At 44.4% G+C, this 22,692-nt stretch overlaps 1 protein-coding gene across 1 annotated transcript in view; it reads right to left on the reverse strand.

The window, feature by feature from the left end:
- The window catches only part of NUP210 (nucleoporin 210), a 524,741-nt gene that overhangs the window by 169,077 nt on the left and 332,972 nt on the right, over nucleotides 1–22,692 (reverse strand). Inside the window, exons 22-25 of the mRNA XM_078661451.1 lie at nucleotides 17,954–18,081; nucleotides 12,295–12,430; nucleotides 7,432–7,494; nucleotides 6,885–7,064 (exon numbers count right to left, since the gene is read on the reverse strand). Coding sequence (XP_078517577.1) covers nucleotides 6,885–7,064; nucleotides 7,432–7,494; nucleotides 12,295–12,430; nucleotides 17,954–18,081 — 507 coding nt within the window. The remainder of the gene's footprint in view (nucleotides 1–6,884; nucleotides 7,065–7,431; nucleotides 7,495–12,294; nucleotides 12,431–17,953; nucleotides 18,082–22,692) is intronic.

The following is a 22,692-nucleotide window of genomic DNA, read 5'->3' on the forward strand; positions in this document are numbered from 1 at the left end:
GACTGCTACAACTGCATGGGACACTCGGCGGCAGCCCGACAAGCCTTGGCGCCGAGGCGGTGATACGGGCGCCATCTTGCCTCCACCCCGGGCCCCCGAGCACCCTGGAGAGACGGCGCGAAAGCGGGCGCCACCCGCAACGCTTGAAGGTGACAGGAGTGCCGCGGCCCTTGGGACACGACGCAGCACCGGCACGGCCCCTGCAACCACATCACCGGTGATGACCCTGAGCAACATCGTGGGGTCTGGCTGTACAGAGGCCCGCGTGGTGGGCCACTGACTACAGGACCGCCTTCACGAGAGCAGGTACGCGGCACTTCTCTTCTGTCCTGCCTCCGGCGATCCCCTCCTCCTGCAGCCACTTGCCCATACCCACCACCTCACTGGGGCCGGCACGACAGCTGCGCAAAGGATCCTCCATGGGGCGCCGCCACACCTGCCAGAGGCGCCGCCACAGCGCGGCACATAATGGGCTGTACAATCTGAGGACAGGAAGCGCGATTACCCCAACGCCGCTCTGCATACTAGATCGATGGGGAGACACAGGGGCAAGGCCCAAGATCACGGTGCATCGACGGACATGCAGTCCACCGGCTCGGAGGACCCTCTAGCCTCCTCTAATATGGACGTTATCCCGCCGACTGGGAAAGGGACGCAGGACGCCAAACTAGACCTTATCCTCAACGAAATACGAGCCACACGGGAGACACTGGAAACACGTATCAATAGCATGGCGACGGGTCTATCATTGCTCCGAGCAGATCACAATAAACTCGCGGAGAGGGTCTCCGAACAGAAACTTGCGCTGAATGATCTCATACCTCAGCAGACGGAACACTCGACGAAGCTGGAAGGCATGGAGAAACAACTCAAACAGCTGTGGGACAAGGTGTTCGATGCGGAAGGACGAGCCCGCCGCAACAACGTCCGCATCTTAGGCATTCCGGAACGCAGCGAGGGAAGGAATCCTACCCAATTTGTGGAGGACTGGCTCAGAAACATGGTGGGTCCAGAGGATCTTACAGCCCTATACAGCGTAGAAAGGGCGCATAGAATACCGTCCAAACCGCCGCAACCAGGTGCGCCTCCACGTCCTTTGATCGCGCGCCTCCTTCACTACAAGGACCGCGACACTGTGCTGCGCGTGGCCCGAGAGAAAGCGCCGATTCGCTATGAAGACAAGAATATCTCCGTGTATCCTGACTTCACACCCACGGTGCAACGTGCCAGGTCCACCTTCCTGGGGGTTAAACGCAAGTTACGTGAGAGAGACTTGAAATATGCCCTTCTGTTCCCCGCCCACCTTAAGATCCTACACGATAACAAATCATACTTCTTTGACTCGCCGGAAGAGGCAGCAGAGTGGATGGAGGTAACACTAACGCCGCCGGCCTCACAGGACCCTTTTACGGCCACCAGGAGAGACGACCGTCAGGGTCAAACGGATCGGAGAAGCACCACTTCCAACGCTGGATGAGCCCCTTCGCCGAGGACAGCATCAACGGAACAAGCCGCTTAGGACCGTCTGGCAGCCCACACACCGGTGGTACAATTGACGGAGGAGGCACTCGCCGCCCATGACGCGGGCACGGCCAGGGGCCTGATTAGCAACTCTGACACACACACCGAAGTGTCAGGATCGGCGGACAGCCTACAACTCTTACCCAAGATCATGGCGCAGATGGCAGAGGAATTTTAACATCAACGCCACGAACGCTCTCCGGGTGGTAATGTATTGACTGTATCACTCTCTGCACACAGGTGGGTTGCATGAGGGTTTGGTTTACTAAGGGCTGCCATGCCACCGCAGGCCAGTCCGAGTCAGGCACAAGTTGTCTGCACCCCCCACCGTAGGCACAAGGAACTGTTTGACTTCTGCCCATGTTGGACATCATGGTTCGGACCTCGAGCCCGTTGGCCTGGGGACCTTAGTGTTCAGGGATTAACTGTTTGCTTGACACTCCTCTTCTGCAGTAAGATGTACCAGGCGTGTGCACCCACGCGCTCAGCTTTGCCGCGCTACACGCTCAGACATGGGACCACTTAATGTTTATAACTTGTGCACCTGGAATGTGCGGGGCATGGGCTCGATTCACAAAAGGCACGGGATACTCGCTCAGCTCAACCGTAGGGGAGTTATGATAGCTTGCCTCCAAGAGACACACTTGAACTGCGCTGAAAATTTGAAACTGCATAAGAAATGGAAGGGTCAACTTTTCGCTACGTCCTACTCCGCATTCTCTAGGGGGGCCGCTATTAGGCTTCGTAATTCTGTCCCCTTCAAGCCACTAGAACAGAGAATTGACAAGGAGGGTAGATATGTATTTGTGAGGGGCTTACTGGATGGGGCTACTGTTGTAATTGGATGTGTGTATTCACCAAACTCGGGCCAATCGGATTTTTGGGTAAATGTCAATGGGGTCCTTGCGGATTGGGCGGATCATCAATGGGTGGTTGGAGGGGATTTCAATGCTGTATTAGATGTTGCACTGGACAGGTCACACCCCCCACTACACGCCTCGGAAAGCAGGAGACAGGCAGATGCGCTGGCACAATGGGCGGAGGGATGGGATTTGGCAGATGCATGGCGCAGTACACATCTACAGGACAGGGAATATACCTTTTTCTCCCCGCCACACCAACTCCACACCAGGATAGACTGTATATTTTGCTCCCGTTCCTTACTAGGATCGGTTATTCAGGTCCAGCACATGGGGAAGACCCTCTCCGATCACAATCCTGTCGAGCTGACTTGGCAATGGGGCCGACAGACGACCCCAATCCCGACTTGGAGATTACCCACGGAGCTGCTGGAAGATGCGGTCTTCAGGTCGTCTGTGGCGGATGCCATTGAGAGTTATTTTGACACGAACGCTGACACTGCCAGCTCCCGACAAATAGAATGGGACACTTTCAAAGTCTTCATCAGAGGGGAAGCGATGGCCACTAGAGTGGGCATGAGGAGGGCAGTGATTGATGATCTGAAAGAAGTGGAGGGTAGACTGGCAACGCTGGAGTGTGAAGCAGCGGGCACAAACACACATTTCACGCCACTGCAGAATATAAAGCACGCTGAACTGCTAGAAGACTTGAGATTAGACTACAGGGAATACACTACTAGACAGCACACGCAGGCAGACAGGTCGGGCCCTATGCTGGCCCGTATCATACGTGACTCCCCAGTGCACCACCCCATCTTAGAAATACTGGTTTAGACTCAAGTAGGAATCAACACCGCATTCAAGGACTATTACACCACACTTTACAGCCCACACCGCTGCCTCTCACAGAGCTCATTTGAGGGATTTATGAGGGATTTAGAACTACCCCAACTCACTGACAGGCAAAGCGACGATTTGAAGCGTAGCATTTCTGTTGCGGAGATTAGACAGGCAATACGCGCACTTCCGAGAAATAAAACCCCTGGGACGGACGGCCTACCGGCCGAGTTTTATGCCACATTTATAGACCTACTAGCCCCGCACTTACACGCCATTTATCTAGAAGCACTGCGGACTGACTACTTGCCGCAGTCCTCCCTTCAAGCTTTGATAACTTCCCTCTTAAAACCGGGTAAGGATGGACTGCACCTTGCTAGCTACAGACCCTTATCTCTCCTTAACACCGTCTATAAGATACTGAGTAAGGTACTAGTGACGCGACTGGCACAATACATCCCGCAACTGATCCACCCTGACCAGTGCGGATTTGTACCGGGCAGGAGCACGGCCATGAATCTTAGTAGACTAGCCCAGCTGATGCTACGAGACCCGACAGACAAGGGCTCTGAGGGATGCATCTCATTGGACCTGAAGCAGGCCTTCGATTCCCTCGGGTGGGATTTCATGTTTGCTACGTTCACGAAATTCGGGATACCTCCCGAATATATCGCGTGGGTCAAACTGCTATACACACACCCCACGGCTCGGGTGCGCACATCCAGATACATCTCGGGTCCCCTAGCCATAGCAAGAGGTACCAGGCAGGGTTGCCCACTCTCCCCGCTCCTATTCATCCTGGCACTTGAACCACTGCTCTGTAAACTCCGGACAGTGGCCCCCCGCTGTGGTATTCGGAGGGGTGTGACAACTCATATAGTGTCCGCCTATGCTGACGATATTATTCTATACCTACATAATCTACGGGGCGACCTGGACCCTATTCCTCATATATTTGAGGAATTTAGATCATTATCTGGCCTCACCATAAGCGAACCAAAGTCCTACGGGTTTACCTTTGCTGCTGCTGGCTCGTCTACACCACTGCCCTTTGCGCCACACACGTTTCAAATGGCAGATGCCACCTTCCGATACCTCGGGATACAAGTTTACAGGGATGCCGAAGTAATGATTGACGGCAACCTCGGAAGGGCTATGAGAACACTTAAATCTCAGATACAATTTTGGTTGTCGCTACCTCTATCGGTGGCCGGCAGAATAGCCATTTCCAAGATGGTAATGCTTCCCCGTCTCATTTACTATTTCACAAACCTGCCGTTCCTGATCCCTGCCGCGACGTTCAAGGCACTAGATACACTCCTCACGGAACTCATATGGGGACGAGGGCGAAGGCGCATAGGCCTTGCTAAGTTGCAGCTCACCTCTGGCACCGGAGGTATGGGAGTACCAGACTTCAGGGCCTACAACTTCGCATGTCAACTGCAGTGGCTGGCCTATTGGCTTGCGGGTCGAAACTTACATGAGATTAACATGACAGAGGAAGATCGCTCTAAAGGGAAAACCCATGTCTTTATTACCCCGCTCGGAACTGCCGTGAGACACCCCACCGCTCCTCCGGCTTGCGGTCCAGTACTGGCAGAAAGCACATATAGGAGATCTTTTTGCTGAGGGACAGATGCTGTCCTTTGAAGACTTCAGGACCGCACATGGTGTCCCCGGGGGATCATTCCTTCTGCATGCTGGCCTCCGACATTACGTAATGGGAAGGTGGGCGCCCGAGGGAGTAGAACCACCCACGAACCCCTTACTGACGATGCAGTACCTCATGGGAACGGGAAGTCATCTAACTAAATGGCTCACTGCTAGCATCAGAACAGGACGGGCGGTCTCACTGCCGCCTCTCAAGACCAAGTGGGAGGGCGATATAGGGAGGCCACTAAGGGACAAGGAATGGGAGCGGATCCTACAATTTCCCAAAAAAGTAGCTAGGAACCCCAAATTTAAGTTCATCCAGCTAATGGTCCTGCATAGAGCGTATTTAACGCCTCACCGTATACACGCTATGTTCCCCAACGCAGCCGACACCTGCCCTAGATGCGCAATGGATGATGCATCACTGGCACACATGTTGTGGAGCTGCCCCAAACTGGGCTATTACTGGACCACTATTAATGACTCGCTCACGGAAGCAGGTGCCTTGATACACGCGCTCACCCTGGAATATACGCTACTGGGGCTGGGCCCAGCAGCGCGTAAGAGGAGCGTAGCAACACGTTTTACTGATGTAGCCATGTTACTTGCGAAACGTGCCATCACAATGAGGTGGAAGTCTCCCAAGCCACCTGACCCCGAATTGTGGAAAACGGAAGTGATACGTTGGGGCAAGGCAGAGGGTGAAGCAATACAGCGTGAAGAACGCAGGGGCCTCAGGAAAACACCGATTTCATTGGACTGGTTTACCATTCTGGGGAGGTTCGAGGCAGGGGGTGATGATGAGTCTGATGTTTCGATACCATAAACTGAAATGTGTCCTGCTGTCGGTGGGCTTCCATGTACCGTGAACACACATGGTGCGCTAGACTGTAATACGGGATACCCCGTGATACTATTGCTTATGTCACTGACTGGTTGTGTGGAAAGGCATATTTGATAAGATCTGTTTTGTGGGTGCAGCCTGGTACTAACTGATGTATACATACGTTAAAAAAGAGAGTGTCTTGGGTGGGATCTTTTTTTGTGGGTGGCGGGAGGGAGTTCTTTCACTTCTTAAGGGGTTTGTTCACTTACTCGGAACTACAACAAAAGTTAAAATGTACAATGTACCTGCTGTTATTAGGCCTGGAGGAGCACGCTTACTTCTAGTTTTATCATATGGTAACAACTTTGTATTGTTGCTCTAAACACTATGCTAATAAACAGATTTTCAACAAAAAAAACATGACTTTGGTCTGCAACTGAGAAAAAGACATAGTGGATGGCAATGGCAACCGCTCTGAATAGCATAACGGATGGCAATGGCAACCGCTCTGAATAGCATTCGGTTCCATTGTTTTTTGCTGACTGGGCCAAAACAGACAAATCAATCGTATGCACAGAAGTTTTAGCCTCACTCCAAAACAGAAAACTGCAGTCCAGCCAGCTAGGCCATATGTTCTCAAAAGGAAAACATGCATACATAGACATGTCATCTGTTTGGCATGTGAGCAGTATCATGTTGGGCATAACTACATAGAGAGATTCCAAGGAACAAATACATTAAATAAGAGTTGGCTACTGCCACTTAATATTTCAAGTGGTGTAGTGGAGGCATGTTTTAAGTGTCTAGCAGAACTCTACTTGTAAGCATTTATGAATGATGTTCTTGGAGGTGTCATACCTGGGAGCCTCACATGAAGGCCCTTGTATTTAGGAGTTCCAGCCAACTTGGCTGAAGACAGGATTTTATTTTACTTTTTCCACTACAAAAGAAGACCATTTTGAGACAGAATTTTGCATCTAAGAACCTAGCAGAAGGTCTAAGTGAACTATGGGATGTCCAGTGATAAGAGTCATTTTGTTCTTAAATCAAATAGGTCATAACAAAGACTGATATAGCAAAAGGTATGAAGGAACTAGCAGCTGAAATTAATCGCAGCACATGCACATTTCCTCATAATTAAAAGTGTTCCTAAAATAGAACGATCTCATGTCTGCAAGGCACATTACCTGGGATACTACAACAAGCTTTCCAGTTTCTGCATCTGCAGCTTCAACTACTCCAGTGACCGTTGCATTCCCAATCGATGAACCTTTCACATGACCACTGCTGTTCACTGATGCAATATGCTCATTGCTGATGAAGAAAATGATGTTGGATTGAGGTTGTGGGCCTCCCTCAGACGTAATCTAAAGAATAAACAACAATAATCAATACATACAGAAATTTCACAAATAGACACTCATATACTGCTTTCAGTCAATAAAAAACATAATTCATGTATAGCACTCCACTAAATTCTGTGGGATAACTGATATCAAGTGTGCAGAAATACTTTAAGTACACTAAAGATAATTCATACTTTAACATTATTGTCAAACAGAAGAAGCTGCAATGATAAATTTGGTAAGGGGATACAAACTGGCTTGGTTTCAAGCAGGAGAACTGCCACCAAATGATTAAAACGTCAACAAGCAAAACCCATCCATCCTTTCCCCATCAATACACGTATCTTCAATTACAAAAGTCATTAGATTAAATCAACTTCTATCGTACCTGGATCATTGCACCGATAATGAGTGTTACTTTTCTTGGAATCAATCTAAAGGGTGGGAACACCTGCAAAGGAAAATACGAAACCATATGTTAGCTAAGCATACTCTTCCCTCATCAAGAACAATTAGTTGACTATCGGAGAAAACTACTTTAAAGTCTAGCATTTGCAGCAAACCACGGAGTTACCTTTTTGCAGACAAAGTTAGTAGATGTAAAAAATGAAAGTTCCCCAGCTTGTATGTGTGCTGCAGAACAGACAGCAAATTTCCAGTGACACACAACACAATCAAACCAAACATTTTTAAGTGGTTCTTCAATCATCATGGAGCATTCATGTTTATTCTGCACAGTTGCAAACTAAGTTCATCAACATGAAAACAAGTCTATTAGGTAACCCCAGCCCACATCATAATTGCATTATACAAACTTCTGAAAACTACATGCAGTACAATCTCCTTATATTTCCAACAATAGTGGCTCTAGATTGGATTTTTTGGGGCAAGGCAGACAGACATTGAGAACTCGGAGTGTAGACCTAAATAGTGAGCGAATAATATGATAAAGTACATGAGCTTTTGCACTTTCTAGCATTGCCACACTCTGCTGTCCTGCTTCTTCAGATTCTCAAATCGTCAGGAACAAATTATCAAGCAGTGGAGTATTTGGCAGGTGTGGACAGCATAGGCTGGGTACGAGCTTCAAAACAGACTGGTACTAGAGAACAGTGTGTCTACATTTAGTATCATGTCTGGCCTGGCAGACCAAGAATAAAGATTCAGAAAAATAAGGAAATTAATGTAGATAGATGCCCGACAGTTCACTGGAATATGTTTTTATCTTTTGAAAGCCCTGGTGTGTCCTAAGACATTTAGGTATCCAAAACCTGGCAGAATGAGAAACTGAAATCATTCCATTTCTCCAAGTTGATAAGTATGTCACAGAAAGTCTCACTATATCCACCAAAGTAGAAACCCAAGAGCCTTATTATCAACTATGCATGGTTACATGAGGACAGTTCGAAAATATAGGGATGATGATATTTTGGTCATTGCATATATCCAAATGTATGCTCACAAGTGAGCCTATATTGTCTTCAGGTAAAAAATGTGCACTGTTTGAGGAAGAAAGAGTTGGCAGGTACATTGTTGTTCACATTGACTTAATGCTCACTAAGGAGAGCTTTTCAAGGAGTGTAATACAATGATCTTAGAAACAGTGATGCCAGCTTACAAAGAATGAGCAGATGTCACAATGGATGAATCTCCTTACCCTTTTGGTGTCATAGTCGGACCATGCAAAAAGCATACAAGGGCGGTAAATGCCATTTACCACATCGTCCTGCATGCAGTTTTACCTAATTAAGTGTAATGCGGAGTCAAATTAAAACAGGGATTCAATTACCTAAATAAATAGCAATAATACAATCTTCATTACAATTATAGGTCAGAGAAACACATGGCCAGCAATAAAAAAAAATAGTTCAAGGATTTTCTTTTGTTCCTGGCCACAAGCAATTCTTCAGGGAATCAAAACTGTTGTTCCCTAGGCAGTACATAAAAACGGTGGTCTCAGTTTAGGCCAAAATTCTAAAGATGGTGTGGATCCGAAACAGGCCAGATAAAGTGACAATGTAAAGAACGGATTCCAAGGAATAACCAAGAACAAAATAGGTCTTTCTACAGAGATAGGCCACTAGTCCACCTATGTGGCAAGCAAAAGACATATTCAGTTGGTTGTGGTGGAATGAAGACGAATTCATGGATGCCCCTCCTACCTAGAACTTCTGGATGTTCACTCACACAAATAGGAAGAAAGAATGTTATTATCAGGTACATACTACTGTGCAATCGTCCCTTTGACAAGGAGAACAAAGAATATGTACACAAAGGCAAGCCGAGGGAATCAGACGAGTTCCCACTTCCCTGATACACTGTCAAGTGCAATGATTGCAGTGAGCTGTTCGGTAAACTACATAGTTTTGCATTCTACAATGTATAAGCCATACAGAGAAACAGAGGGGTGGTTTTGTTAAACCCAGTAGGGCTCAATTTAGTGCTAGGTGAGACATATCCATGATGCTTTTTCAGAAAAAGCACAGACATTTGAAATGAGTTTTTTTTAGATTCATTATATGAGCATTTATCTTGAGTAGATCTGTGGAAATTGTGCTTTGGACCTGGCAGTTCAGGTCCTACGTTGGACTGACTTTGCGATCATCCAAAACGCTGCTATTGTTTGAGAAGGCCTTTTGAAGTACCACATCACGGAGATCGATTAGTACTGTGAAACTGATTCAGAACAATCATTACCTATACTTTCCCTTATACTTTGAGGTGTCTAATTGCATTTCCCTGAGGAAGTCTTGATAAATTCTCTGTTTTACTTTGAATCTTTGGGGTCAAAACATTGGCCTTCTGTTGAAACGTTGAAATGTTGTTCTGTTGACTTAAGTGCCATTGTGGGGCCCTGAAGTCAACTGTATAAGTTCTTTGTTTCACAGCGCACTCCTTGCTCACCGTATTTCTCATTGGTCACTATACTACCCTGTCCACTAACAGTCCCTACAGCTTATGATTCATATTGTTTTGTGAAGAATTCGAATAACTGTTATATACATTGTATGTATCCAAAATCTGGACAGAGAGTGGAACTCAGAGGGACACAGGAGCCAGAATGATTACACAAAGAGGTAATCTGGTGTCCACGGAGCAGGTAATTCCTGCTCCATTTCACCAGGTTGTGGTAGCAGACAACCATGAGTTCTCTTAAGGTAGCTGTGAGCCCTGCCATGCCTGTGGATTGTTTGACAGGAAATTACCTGAAATACACTCTCTGGAAGGAAGTGGAGCTCAAATCTCACCCGAGAATGTTGGCATTGCTTGAGTGGATCTGCACAACCACTTGATCCATGACTGCCCGGGAGGAAGTCAAGAGAGCCTGGAAATATAGCTAGACAGGTGACAGGAAAGGGAAGGCCAAGAGGTCAGGGAAACCCACCTCTGAAGTTCCTGCAGTACCTTTGGACAGAGTGCACAACTCTTGAGGGGACAAGCCAAAGCCCAGGCAGCCGGAGATGCCTTTGGGGTTCTGATCTACTGGGAGAACACTCTCCATTACAGTGAGCCTAGGGTTCCTGTGCATAGGGGACAATGTGTGGACTGTGGTCCGTCAATGTTACAGGGCCATCCTACTGGCTCTGGCTCCCAAGATACGTTTGGAAGGACATGGGGGGAAGAATAAGACCTTGTCCCTCACTTTTTACTGGCCTCCAAAGAAGAGAGCCTCAGATACTTTCTATAGGACTTGCCTCACCTGGCAAGGGAGTAGAACGCCAGGAAAGAAGCTGAAGGCTCCCCAAACTCTCATGCCTGTCGTTAGCACCCCCTTTGAGAGGGTGGGGATCGAGATTGTTGGACCCTTTATCCTCAAAACAGCCCTGGTTTTGGTGGACCATAACACTCGGTACCCAGAGGCCAACCCTCTGAGGACCACAACCGAACGTGCAGTGGCTAGGGCCTTAATGGGGATTTTTACCTAAGTGGGTTCCCCCAAGAAAGTGGAGTCAGACACGGTCATCACCTTCATGGCTGCGAACAAGTAGGCAATAAGGTAGGAATATGGGGTAACCTACAAGTTCTCAAAACCTTACCCCCCTAGATGAATTGGCTTGCTGAGAGATTTAACAATACCCCTACTTGCATTTCTTACAGTACATTTAAGAAAATAAGGTGCAAGTGCAATTACAGGCAGATTATTAATATGTTTACAAGACGGTAGTCATTTCATTTGAAGTCATCACTTAAGATGAACCTCTTAATATTCTGATTGGACTTCAAGTGGTCTTGCTGGGCTTTCAATGTAATGGGTGAAGAGTAACACTATGCTAACTGCTCTTCAAGTTACCAGCCATTGTTTAATTATGTTCAATTATGATATGATCTACTGTCATGAGATTAATTTGTTAAATGTGTGTTAACTCTGTTGGAGAGATGCTGGAGGAACTGTGGGGAAAAGGAAGATTCACAAATTAAGGTGGAATTGTTCAAGAAGAGTTGACAAATACACTTGACAAAATACTGGGTGTTTCAGAACCCTGGTGACCCTTATTATTTCTGAGATGGATGAAAAAAGAAGTGCCTTCCAGAAACCTGGGGATGGGGTCATTCTAAGGGCCCAGATGATGGCATGATGGTAATAGCTACCTTATAGGGTCTAGACCAAACCCCTTTTGATATAATGTGGCCTGTGCCAATTGAACACATTCTGTTAACGGGAGACATTTGGCAAGATATATGGCCCCTATATGGAATACATAGCTAATGACAATAGCAAATTGCTAATGCAATTTGAAAAAATGTCTTTGAAGATGTTTTCTTTGTTTGATTGATCCTCAGCTTTGGAAGTGCCTGTTTAGATGAGTTCTATTATCCGGTTAACAATCTGTATTAGACCACCCCATTCGCAAAGAGTTCTCTACACAAAACTAATGATAAAGCCCGAAGTGATTTGCGGAGGGTGGGGAGGTAAGGGAGAGGGACAACATTCAGTTCAAACTAAATGAGGAGGCCTATTTCAAGTTGATAAAGTGTAATATGTTAGTTGATTGTCTTGAATTTACAAGAAATGTTTAATTAAAGAATAAAGTAACCAAGCAAATAGTTAAAGTTCTCAATAAATATAACCTAAATTCTGAATTGCACTTAGAGGTGAGGGAAATATAGAACCACTTTAGACCTTTGGCAATATTTTATATTAGCTTCATTCACATCAAATGTTTTTATACCCGATAATGTGGACATTTAATTTATGCAATATACAAATCTTAGAATACTATGTATTGTCAACTAAAACAAGGAGTCTTACTTCAAACTGTTGTGGTACAGAGTTATACTGTTTCCCATTTTTGTCTGTAACTGTTGCAGTCAGACTTGTTTGGCCGATGGCCACACCATGAACTAGGTATGTAGCCGTGTACACATCAGGAGCTTCATCTAGGAGACTAGGGAAATAAAGGGAAACAGAATACAAACCATAAAGTTATCTATGCAACATAAGGTACAGTAAAGTAAAAAAAAAAAAAAACACCTACACCAAACATGTTACTACAACTTTTAATTAGTTTAGGAGTGACAAACTATAACATGTTATTATGTGAGGCCCAATTATTATCTTTTTGTTGTGTAAGTATTCTTACTGGGAACAAGCCAACATTTACTGAAGTGTATAATTGAAAATGTACAAGAAGATTCTCTGACAGCAGACAATTCAGTGTCTTTTTATGAATAGCTTTAGAGAGAAAACTCAAGGCCAGAATAAAGGAGAAACAGGAGATTTCGGACAAACAAAGCTACTCAACAGTTGTTGCTTCAGTCTGAATTATTTCAGCATTTTTGGTTTCAGCATTATAACCAAGACATTCTTTCTACTATAAACTGTTTGCATTTGTAGACCTATTACATATTTCTTGTTTCACCAACTTGAATGGTTCCTCATATGCAATGTCCTCAAGATGCCTTGCCAAAATACAGTCCACTAACTTTCAGGCTGTATACATCTGGAACAAAGTATATTTTGTGGGAATGGAGAGTTTAACAGCCCATCACACTGCCTGTTACAGTTGCATTTGTGATCTGAAGGTTTCTATGCACCTCTTGTAAGGTTATAATCTGTAACTCGGGCTCGCTGCATAGTTCCTGGCATTCCAGCACTTTGGTCTTATTTTTCAAACACTGTCTTCTTTATAACATACCTCAGAGTCTTCTTTTTCCTAGGATTACAATCACTGCAAATGTGCCTCCACTCATCTTATTCTCATGGCTGGGAAGCCCTGGCATTCAAATGTTTTGTGTACTGAATATAGCCTCCTCATTCGCACTGTTCCCCTTTTACTGCATGCTGGTATCCCCGGGGGATGTATGACGTTACAACGCATACTTTTACAACGCCTACCATTACCACGCAATTTTTACAACGCAGGATCCATTACAACGCAGTACCATTACAACGCATGTATTTACAACGCAGGTACCTTTACAACGCATACCATTACAACGTAAGTATTGGTAAATTTATAATATTTTTTAAATGTCAATTTAATTAAAATTAATATTATTTAATTTAATTTAATTAATTTTATTTAATTTAATTAAATTTATTTGATTTAATTTAATTTAATTTAAATTAATTTAATCAATTTAATTTAATGTAATTTAAATTTAATTATATTGAATTTTTACCCTTTATCCCTTTACCCAAAAACCCAAAACTGACCCTGAACCCTAAAAATACCCCTTTACCCAAAAACCCAAAACTGACCCTGAACCCTAAAAATACCCTTTTACCCAAAAACCCAAAAATGACCCTGAACCCTAAAAATACCCCTTTACCCAAAAACCCAAAACTGACCCTGAACCCTAAAAATATCCCTTTACCCCAAAACCCAAAACTGACCCTGAACCCTAAAAATACCCCTTTACCCAAAAACCCAAAACTGACCCTGAACCCTAAAAATACCCCTTTACCCAAAAACCCAAAACTGACCCTGAACCCTAAAAATACCCCTTTACCCAAAAACCCAAAACTGACCCTGAACCCTAAAAATACCCCTTTACCCAAAAACCCAAAATTGACCCTGAACCCTAAAAATACCCCTTTACCCAAAAACCCAAACTTATAATATTTTTAATAAAATTATATACTTACCAATACTTACGTTGTAATGGTATGCGTTGTAAAAGTACTTGCGTTGTAAATACATGCGTTGTAATGGTTCTTCGTTGTAATGGATCCTGCGTTGTAAAAATTGCGTGGTAATGGTAGGTCGTTGTAAAAGTTGCGTTGTAAAGGTTGTATACCATCCCCGGGACACAAGTTTTTTGCCATTTTGGCTCAATTTCCCAATTGTGGATATTTCTGCCTTCATTTAAAACAATGGTCACGGAACACTGATTTCTTCAGTCTATCTCCATAAAACATAATTAACTACTGAAGACCAACCATGTCACAAGTGTCCATCCAAGTACAGGCAGCCTATTTACATCTGCTTTGATCTCCATTACTGATGCATCCAACAACTTCAAAGCATCCTCTTTTGCAGTGTTCAGATGTCTTTGAGAATAATAATTCTCACCAGTCTACTCAGCTTCACTCAATGGTGTCTAAACTATTGGTCTGGAGCTTTTGTCTTTAGCTGGAGAACATGCAAATAACAGCTCACCAGCTCTTGGCTAATTCTCCTTTGATAACATTTTGGTCAATATTTCCAAATGTGTGAGGAGCAGGCAGCCTGCTGTTCAGGACTATGTACTTGAATCATGTCTTTACAGATACATAGTGCATATGGGCATTGGAATAAAACATTTGTTTTCTTTTCTTTGACCATTTGTTTCTCCACAGCTACGGGCAGTTGTGCAATGGTGTACTGTGATGAATTAGTCAATTGTGATTCCATTACAAAGGGTTCACAGAAGAGATATCCAGCTAAGTAGCCTTCTGACCAATTGTCTCATTACTATGTTTTAGATACACTTGCACGATGAACTTTCATGGCTTACTGTTTTAGGTTTGCAAGCATTTGCCAGATATTTACTTGTGTATTTCCTGGTTTCTAAACTCTTGGTTTTAATTGTTTTAGCTGTATTAAACTGTTTTTATTCTACCTACAGCATACAATAAGTATTAAGGGGTCCATTAGGATGGTGGACGGACAAAGTCCGTCCGCCATCCTGTCGGGGGCAGGTACCGTCCGCCACAAGGGCGGAGTAACCGTGCCCCCAATTAGGATGCGCCCGCCACAGTGGCGGGTGCATCCTGCATTTTTAACATTGCGGCGGACGGTGCATAAAGCACCGGCCGCCGCAATGTGAAAAATACATGTTGTGCGTTTCACAGCACAACATGACAGGCACCATGCGGTGCCTGCCATGTTGTGCTGTGAAACGCAGGGGGGTACCATAGGTACCCCCCATGTGCACCCCCCCCCCTTCACCCTGGGGGCCCGCAACGGGACCCCAAAGCAGGAACCGTATGCCTTTTCGTGGCGGCATTGCCGCCACGGAAAGGCATTCCCCTCAGGCCATCCTAATATGGCCGGCAGTGTCTGATAGATACCGCCACCATATTAGAGCTTTTCCGCCACGGTCGCAAGCCGACCGCGGCGGAAAAGCGGCGGACGGTCTTCCTGTCCGCCACGGTCCCCCCCCATTGTAATATGGCGGGGGGAAAAAAGGTGGTGGACGGGCAAGGATGGCGGACGGATCGCCACCACCTGCATGGCGGTGGCGATCAATCCGCCATCCTAATGGACCCCTTAGTCTTAGCAGTTGCCATCTAAATGCTCTGAAAACTGAGTTCCTACTCATCTCACCCCCGGCGAAAATTTCCACCACCCAAACCTGGCTCAACAACCTAACAGCACTCAATGTCCATCCTACCATCGTGGATTCGGCGAAATCCCTAGGCATCACACTCGACGCCAAGCTCAACATGCAGCAGCACGTTAGCAAAGCCACAAAAGCAGCTAATTTCCAAATCAACACACTGAGGAAAATTAAACCCTTCCTCCCTGCCGAAGACTTCCAAACTGCTGTACAAGCTTTAGTCATCCCTCGAATAGACTACGGAATTGTGGTCCTCAGCGGACTCCCGCTATCCACAACAGCACCCTTAAGAGCCTCCCTGAACGCTGCCGCGAGACTCATTACTGGCTCAAGAAAGCATTCGCATATATCCCCAGACTTAAAGTCTCTAAAATGGCTGCCTTTTGAAGCCAGAATACAGCTAAAAATTGCAGTTATGACACACGCGGCCGTGCACCACAATGCACCCAACTACCTCGCTCAAAAGTTGTCCATATCAGGAGGTTCGAGAACCAATAGAAGTACAAAAAATCTACTCCTGAAACCTCGTAGATTCAGGAAAGAGAAAACATACAAGCGCTCCTTCTCAGGAATGGCACCCAGGATCTGGAATGCGCTCCCTCCTGAAACCAGGCTTATCTCCTCCACCGCAATCTTCAAGAAAGAGGTGAAAACCATCCTTCTGGCCAAGATCTCCTGAACCTTATAGGTGCTGGATCAGAGACTCTGCTTTGCTTTGTATCACTGTTCACCTTGTCCTTTGGCACTATGCTTCTACTTGAGGGGGACACTACTACGTTACTCTCTTACTACCGACCAATATATGATACACGTTGGTTTACTGATCCACTCTCCCGATGCCCCCACTCAGTGTTCTCTCTATACTAAAACATTGGTATAAGCCATCCACACACCCAAGGTGTACCTGAACACCTCTGTAGTGAGATCAATGACTTGCCGTCATATATTACTTGTTTACCTGATTGTATATTGATTTGTTTTATGTATGTTATTATTATCCTACCATGTTAGTGACTATTATACTGCTCCCATTATCTCTGTTCATTCCTACTGCCCCTACCCTGTCTTTGTGAAGCGCTCTGATATCTGTAAGGATCTTGTTCGCGCTATATAAAACTTTGAATAAATAAATAAATAAATAAACCCAACCATGGGATAGCAGTCATATTATCTCATTTTAAACAATCTAGTAATACCTTCTGCAAGAAGTCTGCATTCAGGGAGCTCAATAGCTTTATTCATAACAAAACAGGTGCCACGGAGATCTGGTCCTCCATGAACCCTATACCCAATTCCAAATGTGCAATAGGTTTGAGGAGGATTTAGGAATGGCCAGATCCACCAGATGGGGATCAATACATGCCTGCTCCATTAGGTCCCATAATATGCTCCTATCTACAAGGTCAAAAGCACAGGAGAGATCCATAAATGCCACATGTATGGCCCCTCTCCTGGCTTTGGCATATTTCCCTATGATGAGAGTTAGGTTAAGTGTTTGTCCTACAGTCCCTAGACTGTTTTGGAAGCCATACTGGGCAGGGGAGAAAAAAGAGCTAGCCTCTGCTCAGTTCTTCAGTTTGCCCAGGATTGCCCTCCCAAGGATCTTTACTGTGGAATTAATCAATGCGATTGGGCATGCAGGGTAGTGATCACCTTTCTTATAGGTGGGTACAATGCTGGCTTTACTCCATGAATCTATAAGGTCGCCGTTCACTGCAGACCTCAATACATTTGTGCAACGGGAGCCCAGAATTACAGGATATAAACATTCCTTCTTGTGGTTAAAAAAAATGTTTTTTTTTAAAAAGTATGAGGCATGGATCAAACATCCATTTAATATTCAATATGAGCTTATACATGAGAAACCATGGGGAACACAGTCTGGAATTAATTAACATTTCCTGTGGCCTAAACAACATTCACGAGTAGTTGCCTTGATCCACAGACTTAAGACAAATGGCAAACCTCGAGAACACTTACTTATTTAAGAGCTTGCCTTCTACTGCTTATATTGATCTAAGTATTTCAGAGTCAACACACGGAATATTCCTTTTGTAATTACTATTGTTCTGACAATCTATTGCAGACTAAGAGACCAAGCAAGCCAAAACATATAATTAAAGTGATATAAAATAGAAACTTACGTTAGAGTAACAATTCGATTGGCCTCCTTTAGTTTCAAATCCATGAATTTGAAGTATGTAGCTAGAAACGGCTGCTTAGAAGAGTCTTGTACTCTCACATAGGCTTTCACCGATTTTCCAATCTCCACCTGCATAAAGGATTAATCACAACATTAACTGATGTGAGATGAAATACAATTGTGAATTATTATATTTTTGCATATGGGGTTTTTCATCTTTATGTTGTGTTCTTCCTAGGTCTAGAGTGCCCGTGCAAGTGCTATAAACTCAGATAAGTGGCACACTTTACAGTGTGATTTTTGGAAATTAATCATGCTTTCAAGTGAGTATCTAGTCTTCATCAAATAAGAGACTATTCAATTTAACTTAAAGGCAATATTTAAATAGTCTACTCTTGCGATAATACGTGAACCATGTATTTAAGTTTAGAATTATTCAAAATAATATTTTCTAAGACATAAGCAGTAAAATTGTTATGGCGAATTACTCACCCAGACACTGAGATCACATACATAACTTATCTTTACTTGAAATTTATAATAGGGATGTCAGCTGACTAGGTTGAACTTGCATGTGTATCAACACTGCTACACTAGAACACTGTATCTGTCCATCAGAATATTGAAGTGGACACTGGCTGGGTTGCTTTGCACATAAGGCCCATAAAAACATAAGTATGCTGATTGTGTAATTTATGCAGTGATTTTGTATCGAAGACAAAGATTATGCAAACTGTGTGAAACACAAATACGATAATAATGTGGGCATACTATGTTAGATATAGAGTTTTGAGACAGACAGCAAGAAATAGAGAAGACGAGAGAAGCAACAGAGCTGGGGGAAGGGCCTGTGCATGGTGGGTACATGAGAGCAGCCCTTGAGTCTCTCCTTTATGATACCTCTTTAATTCTGACTGCCTCTGGGCTTTCCGTTTAGTACTCCGTAATGGGGCCAGTGCTGACCTTCCCGGACATGTGGTTGGACCTTAGAGGAAACCTGCATAACCTAGGTCAGGTATGCTCCAATATTCAGTTTAGCTCTGATTGGGCTTAAGGGGTCTGAGAGAGCAACGGACAACAATTATCACAAGGAAGAAAAAATATATATTCTGCACTTTTCTAGGTTACACTATTGAACAGAATGTTTTTTGTTTAGTGGTAATAGGTAAAAATCCACCCTCCAAGCACATGAGTTTCAATGGACTGTAGCTTGAAAGCATGGTATACTAATAGAATGGGTCATGTAGGAACCTCATGGGGCTTACCTTTTATTGTATCGAGCTTCCGGAAGTAAAGAGGTGTAAGTAAAAAATCTTTTTTATATAACCCTCACACACTCTAGTAGTGTCATGCCTCATCATCTGGTTCACCCTGACTCCTAAAAGTCAGGGTGGGCTCAACCATATTTATGAGAGCACTTATTAGACCGGGGGTTTAAGGTTTAAAAATCCTCCAATAGCTCCAATGTATCCCTTTTTATTGCAGAGTTATTGGGGATATTAAAAAGGGGAAAGTAAGGTAATGAGGATAGCATGGTCCTATGACCCAAAAACCAACATGTTTCAGCCCTAAGAGATGGCCTTGCTGGGTCCTGGGCTTTCGTCAGGGTGAATTAATTCTCCTCCCCAGTGTTTCGGATTCAGACTGTTTCTGAAATTGATGTGCAGATGTTTACACTTAAATTGGACAGGTTTTACGGTAACATATAAAGTAATAAATTAGTTGCCCTGCCAGTCTTTATATAGCAATAGGGTAGCATATCACAAAAGGGGTGTGGTCTTTGTTGTTATAAAGATTGTTGACAATCTAATTTGATCCCGATATATCTGAGACCTGGAGACGGGTGGGAATGGGTTACCCATGTCAGGAGGATAGAGAGGTTCTTCCACTGGCTGGAAGAGGTGCTGGAGGGATACATCCTCCCTATTCAATACTAAACAAACCAAAAAGTATCCTACCCTGTGTATGTCTTTAGGTGGTACACCGTCCATTTAAGGGCAGAAGAGGAAGAAATTCCTTATTTATATAATCCTCACACTCTCTAGTAGTGTCATGCTTCTTCGTCGGGATCACCCTGACTGCTAAAGGTCAGGGTGGGCTCAACCATATTTCAGGGAGCACTAGAAGTAGATCAGGGGGTTTAAAGACTAAAAATCCTCCAATAGCTCCAAGGTATCCCTTTATTTGTTTCAGCCCAAGAGGTGGCCCCGCTGGGCTTTCGTCAGGGCAATTCAATTCTCCTCCCTGGTGTTTCAGGTTCAGCCAGTTTCTGAAATTGATGTGCAGATGTCTACACCTAAATTGGACAGGTTTATACTTGCCCTTAGTTCTATTCTAATTTTCTTTTTGGTCCAACCTGAAATAAAAACAGTACGTGGGACTTTCACTATATGTGCCAGTATCACACCTTGTGATTTAGTCAAGGTCGCATTTGGAATCCCGGATAGAGATTCTGTGTGAACGCATGCATCACTGGTTGCATGCTCATTATCCAGTGACTACGGGATATATTGTACCCCAATCAACTCTGATTTGTAGTTGTGAAACTCCCACAATCACACTTAACTCGTGAACATTGTCTATGTAAATTAAATAGTTTACATCTTTTTTAGGCTTGTATTAACTGTTTAAGCACTGTTAAGAAAACATACACTCATTAGTTTGTTTATAAAAAACAGCAGGTTAACACGTCATAATTCTATCGCCATTCAATCATGCTCAGGTTTTGTAGACACACACGCCTTAGTAGGGGACCTCTTGCTTCACGAGGGGACATGGTTGTGGGGGTAGCCCTGTAGTCACACACTAGTGGTAACATCACATTACAGATAATCTGCATTACAAAACATACACCCGAAGACCAGCAGAGATGACTGAACTACTTGGAATAGCATATACTGATGAAATGGCATCCACAATTCTGGCGGCGCCGACCTGGCCTGGCAGTGCAGGCTGGACTGTTCCCATTGGGCGCAGGGTCAAGACTGATTTGCATATGGCTGGGTCCAAACTGGAATGGCATAGTGAGCAAACAAAATGATGGATTTAGGCCCAGATCTCTGCACTGGGGTGAATGTATGACATTGTTCTGCATTCTCTCCAACAATTGTTCTTTTTGTGTTTGTCACCCTGAGTGGGACGGGTATGCCCAAACGTGGATCCCGTGCTCCCCATGCCACTGGAGTCAAGCTATCCTGGCTGATGAGGGCTGAAAGCCCGAAACCGGTCCTAGGATGCTTGTTTCCAGTCCAGGGAGGACCTGGCCTGGAAGTTCAGGCTGGACTGTTCCCATTGAGCGCAGGGTCAAGACTGATTTGCATATGGCTGGGTCCAAACTGGAATGGCATGGTGAGCAAAAAAAACTATGGATTTAGGCCCAGATCTTTGTACTGGGGTGAATGTATGACATTGTTCTGCATTCTATCCATCAATTGTTCTTTTTGCGTTTGGCGCAGTCCATGCGACCAGACACGAACATCACTCAGTGTCTAAACCAATCACAAATCTGGGGTAAAGGTAAGCAGTTAAAGCGGAACCAGATGAAAATTCTGCTCCACGGCGCGACAGAAGACTTACGAGGCAATGCAGCCCCCACAGGATTGTTGGTTAAAAATGAACCAAGAATCTTTCTGGAAGATTCGATTTAAAAAAAAGAATGGTCACTAATAGCATTGAGGTGCACGTGAGACTGGCTAATACTGATAATAAACACAGCAAAACGACTGTCAGGTGCCTTATTCATCAAGATCAAGACCAGTGAGTACGCAATTAATGCTAAACTCAAGATCACAGTATTTAAAAAGAAATTGGAGGAAATCTACAAGGAAATTAGAGATTACAAAAATTACCTTATGCATAACAAGATCAAAAAACAACAGAAAGACCTGAAAAGGTTTTCACATGATAGCGTATTTCCTTACATCAAGGATGATTACAAGAAACAACAAGACTCAGAAGAGGGATCATCAAATAGAAGTGACTCGAGCTTGTCCTATTCGAAACAAGAAGATTGGTCTTGTGATAACTCCTCAAAGAGCTGGAGAGGTAAACAGAGGCACAGAAGAGGTGCAGGATACAATCCCACGTACCCCTCACCGTAGATGTTTGCCTGGCACGGACAATATGGCCCCCAACAATATCAAGGCCCACTCTCAGTTTCATAACATGCCATATTTTCAACCTAACCAGAACCAGCAGTATTTTTTAGGGCGGGGAGGCAGACGGAATGGCAGAAGAATTCAATGGGATGACACAACATGAGATGGAATGAACACAAGGAGCCAGAAGAGAAATCAACAAGTAGGCGCGAGCTCACTGTAGACCTAGTGGTCAATCTTACAGATGAAGCACTGACACCTAATGAATTGGCAGTCCTTGATAAAGGGCTTGGTTATATCCTTACTGCCTAAATTGAGAAATTCAGGACAAGATGTGAGCTATATGAATTCTTCAGAAAGATCAGAGTGAAAATCTTTTTCAAGGGATACACAACATTATACCAAACTTCAAAAGGGCCCTACAAAACGACTGCAAAAGATCACGGAATCACGGAAAAAGCCTTGGAAAGAGGATGGATATTGAAAAAGGAAAAGGAATTCCTCAGCAACATTGAACCAATAACACCTCAATTCTATACTATTCCAAAGATCCACAAAGGTAGAACACCACCTCCAGGCAGACCTATTGTGTCTGGAATAGGCTCGGTCCTAAAACCTCTGTCAGAGTATACAGACTGGCTCC

This window comes from Lissotriton helveticus, chromosome 9 (genome assembly GCF_964261635.1).
Source record: "Lissotriton helveticus chromosome 9, aLisHel1.1, whole genome shotgun sequence".
In the NCBI taxonomy this organism is placed as follows: domain Eukaryota; kingdom Metazoa; phylum Chordata; class Amphibia; order Caudata; family Salamandridae; genus Lissotriton; species Lissotriton helveticus.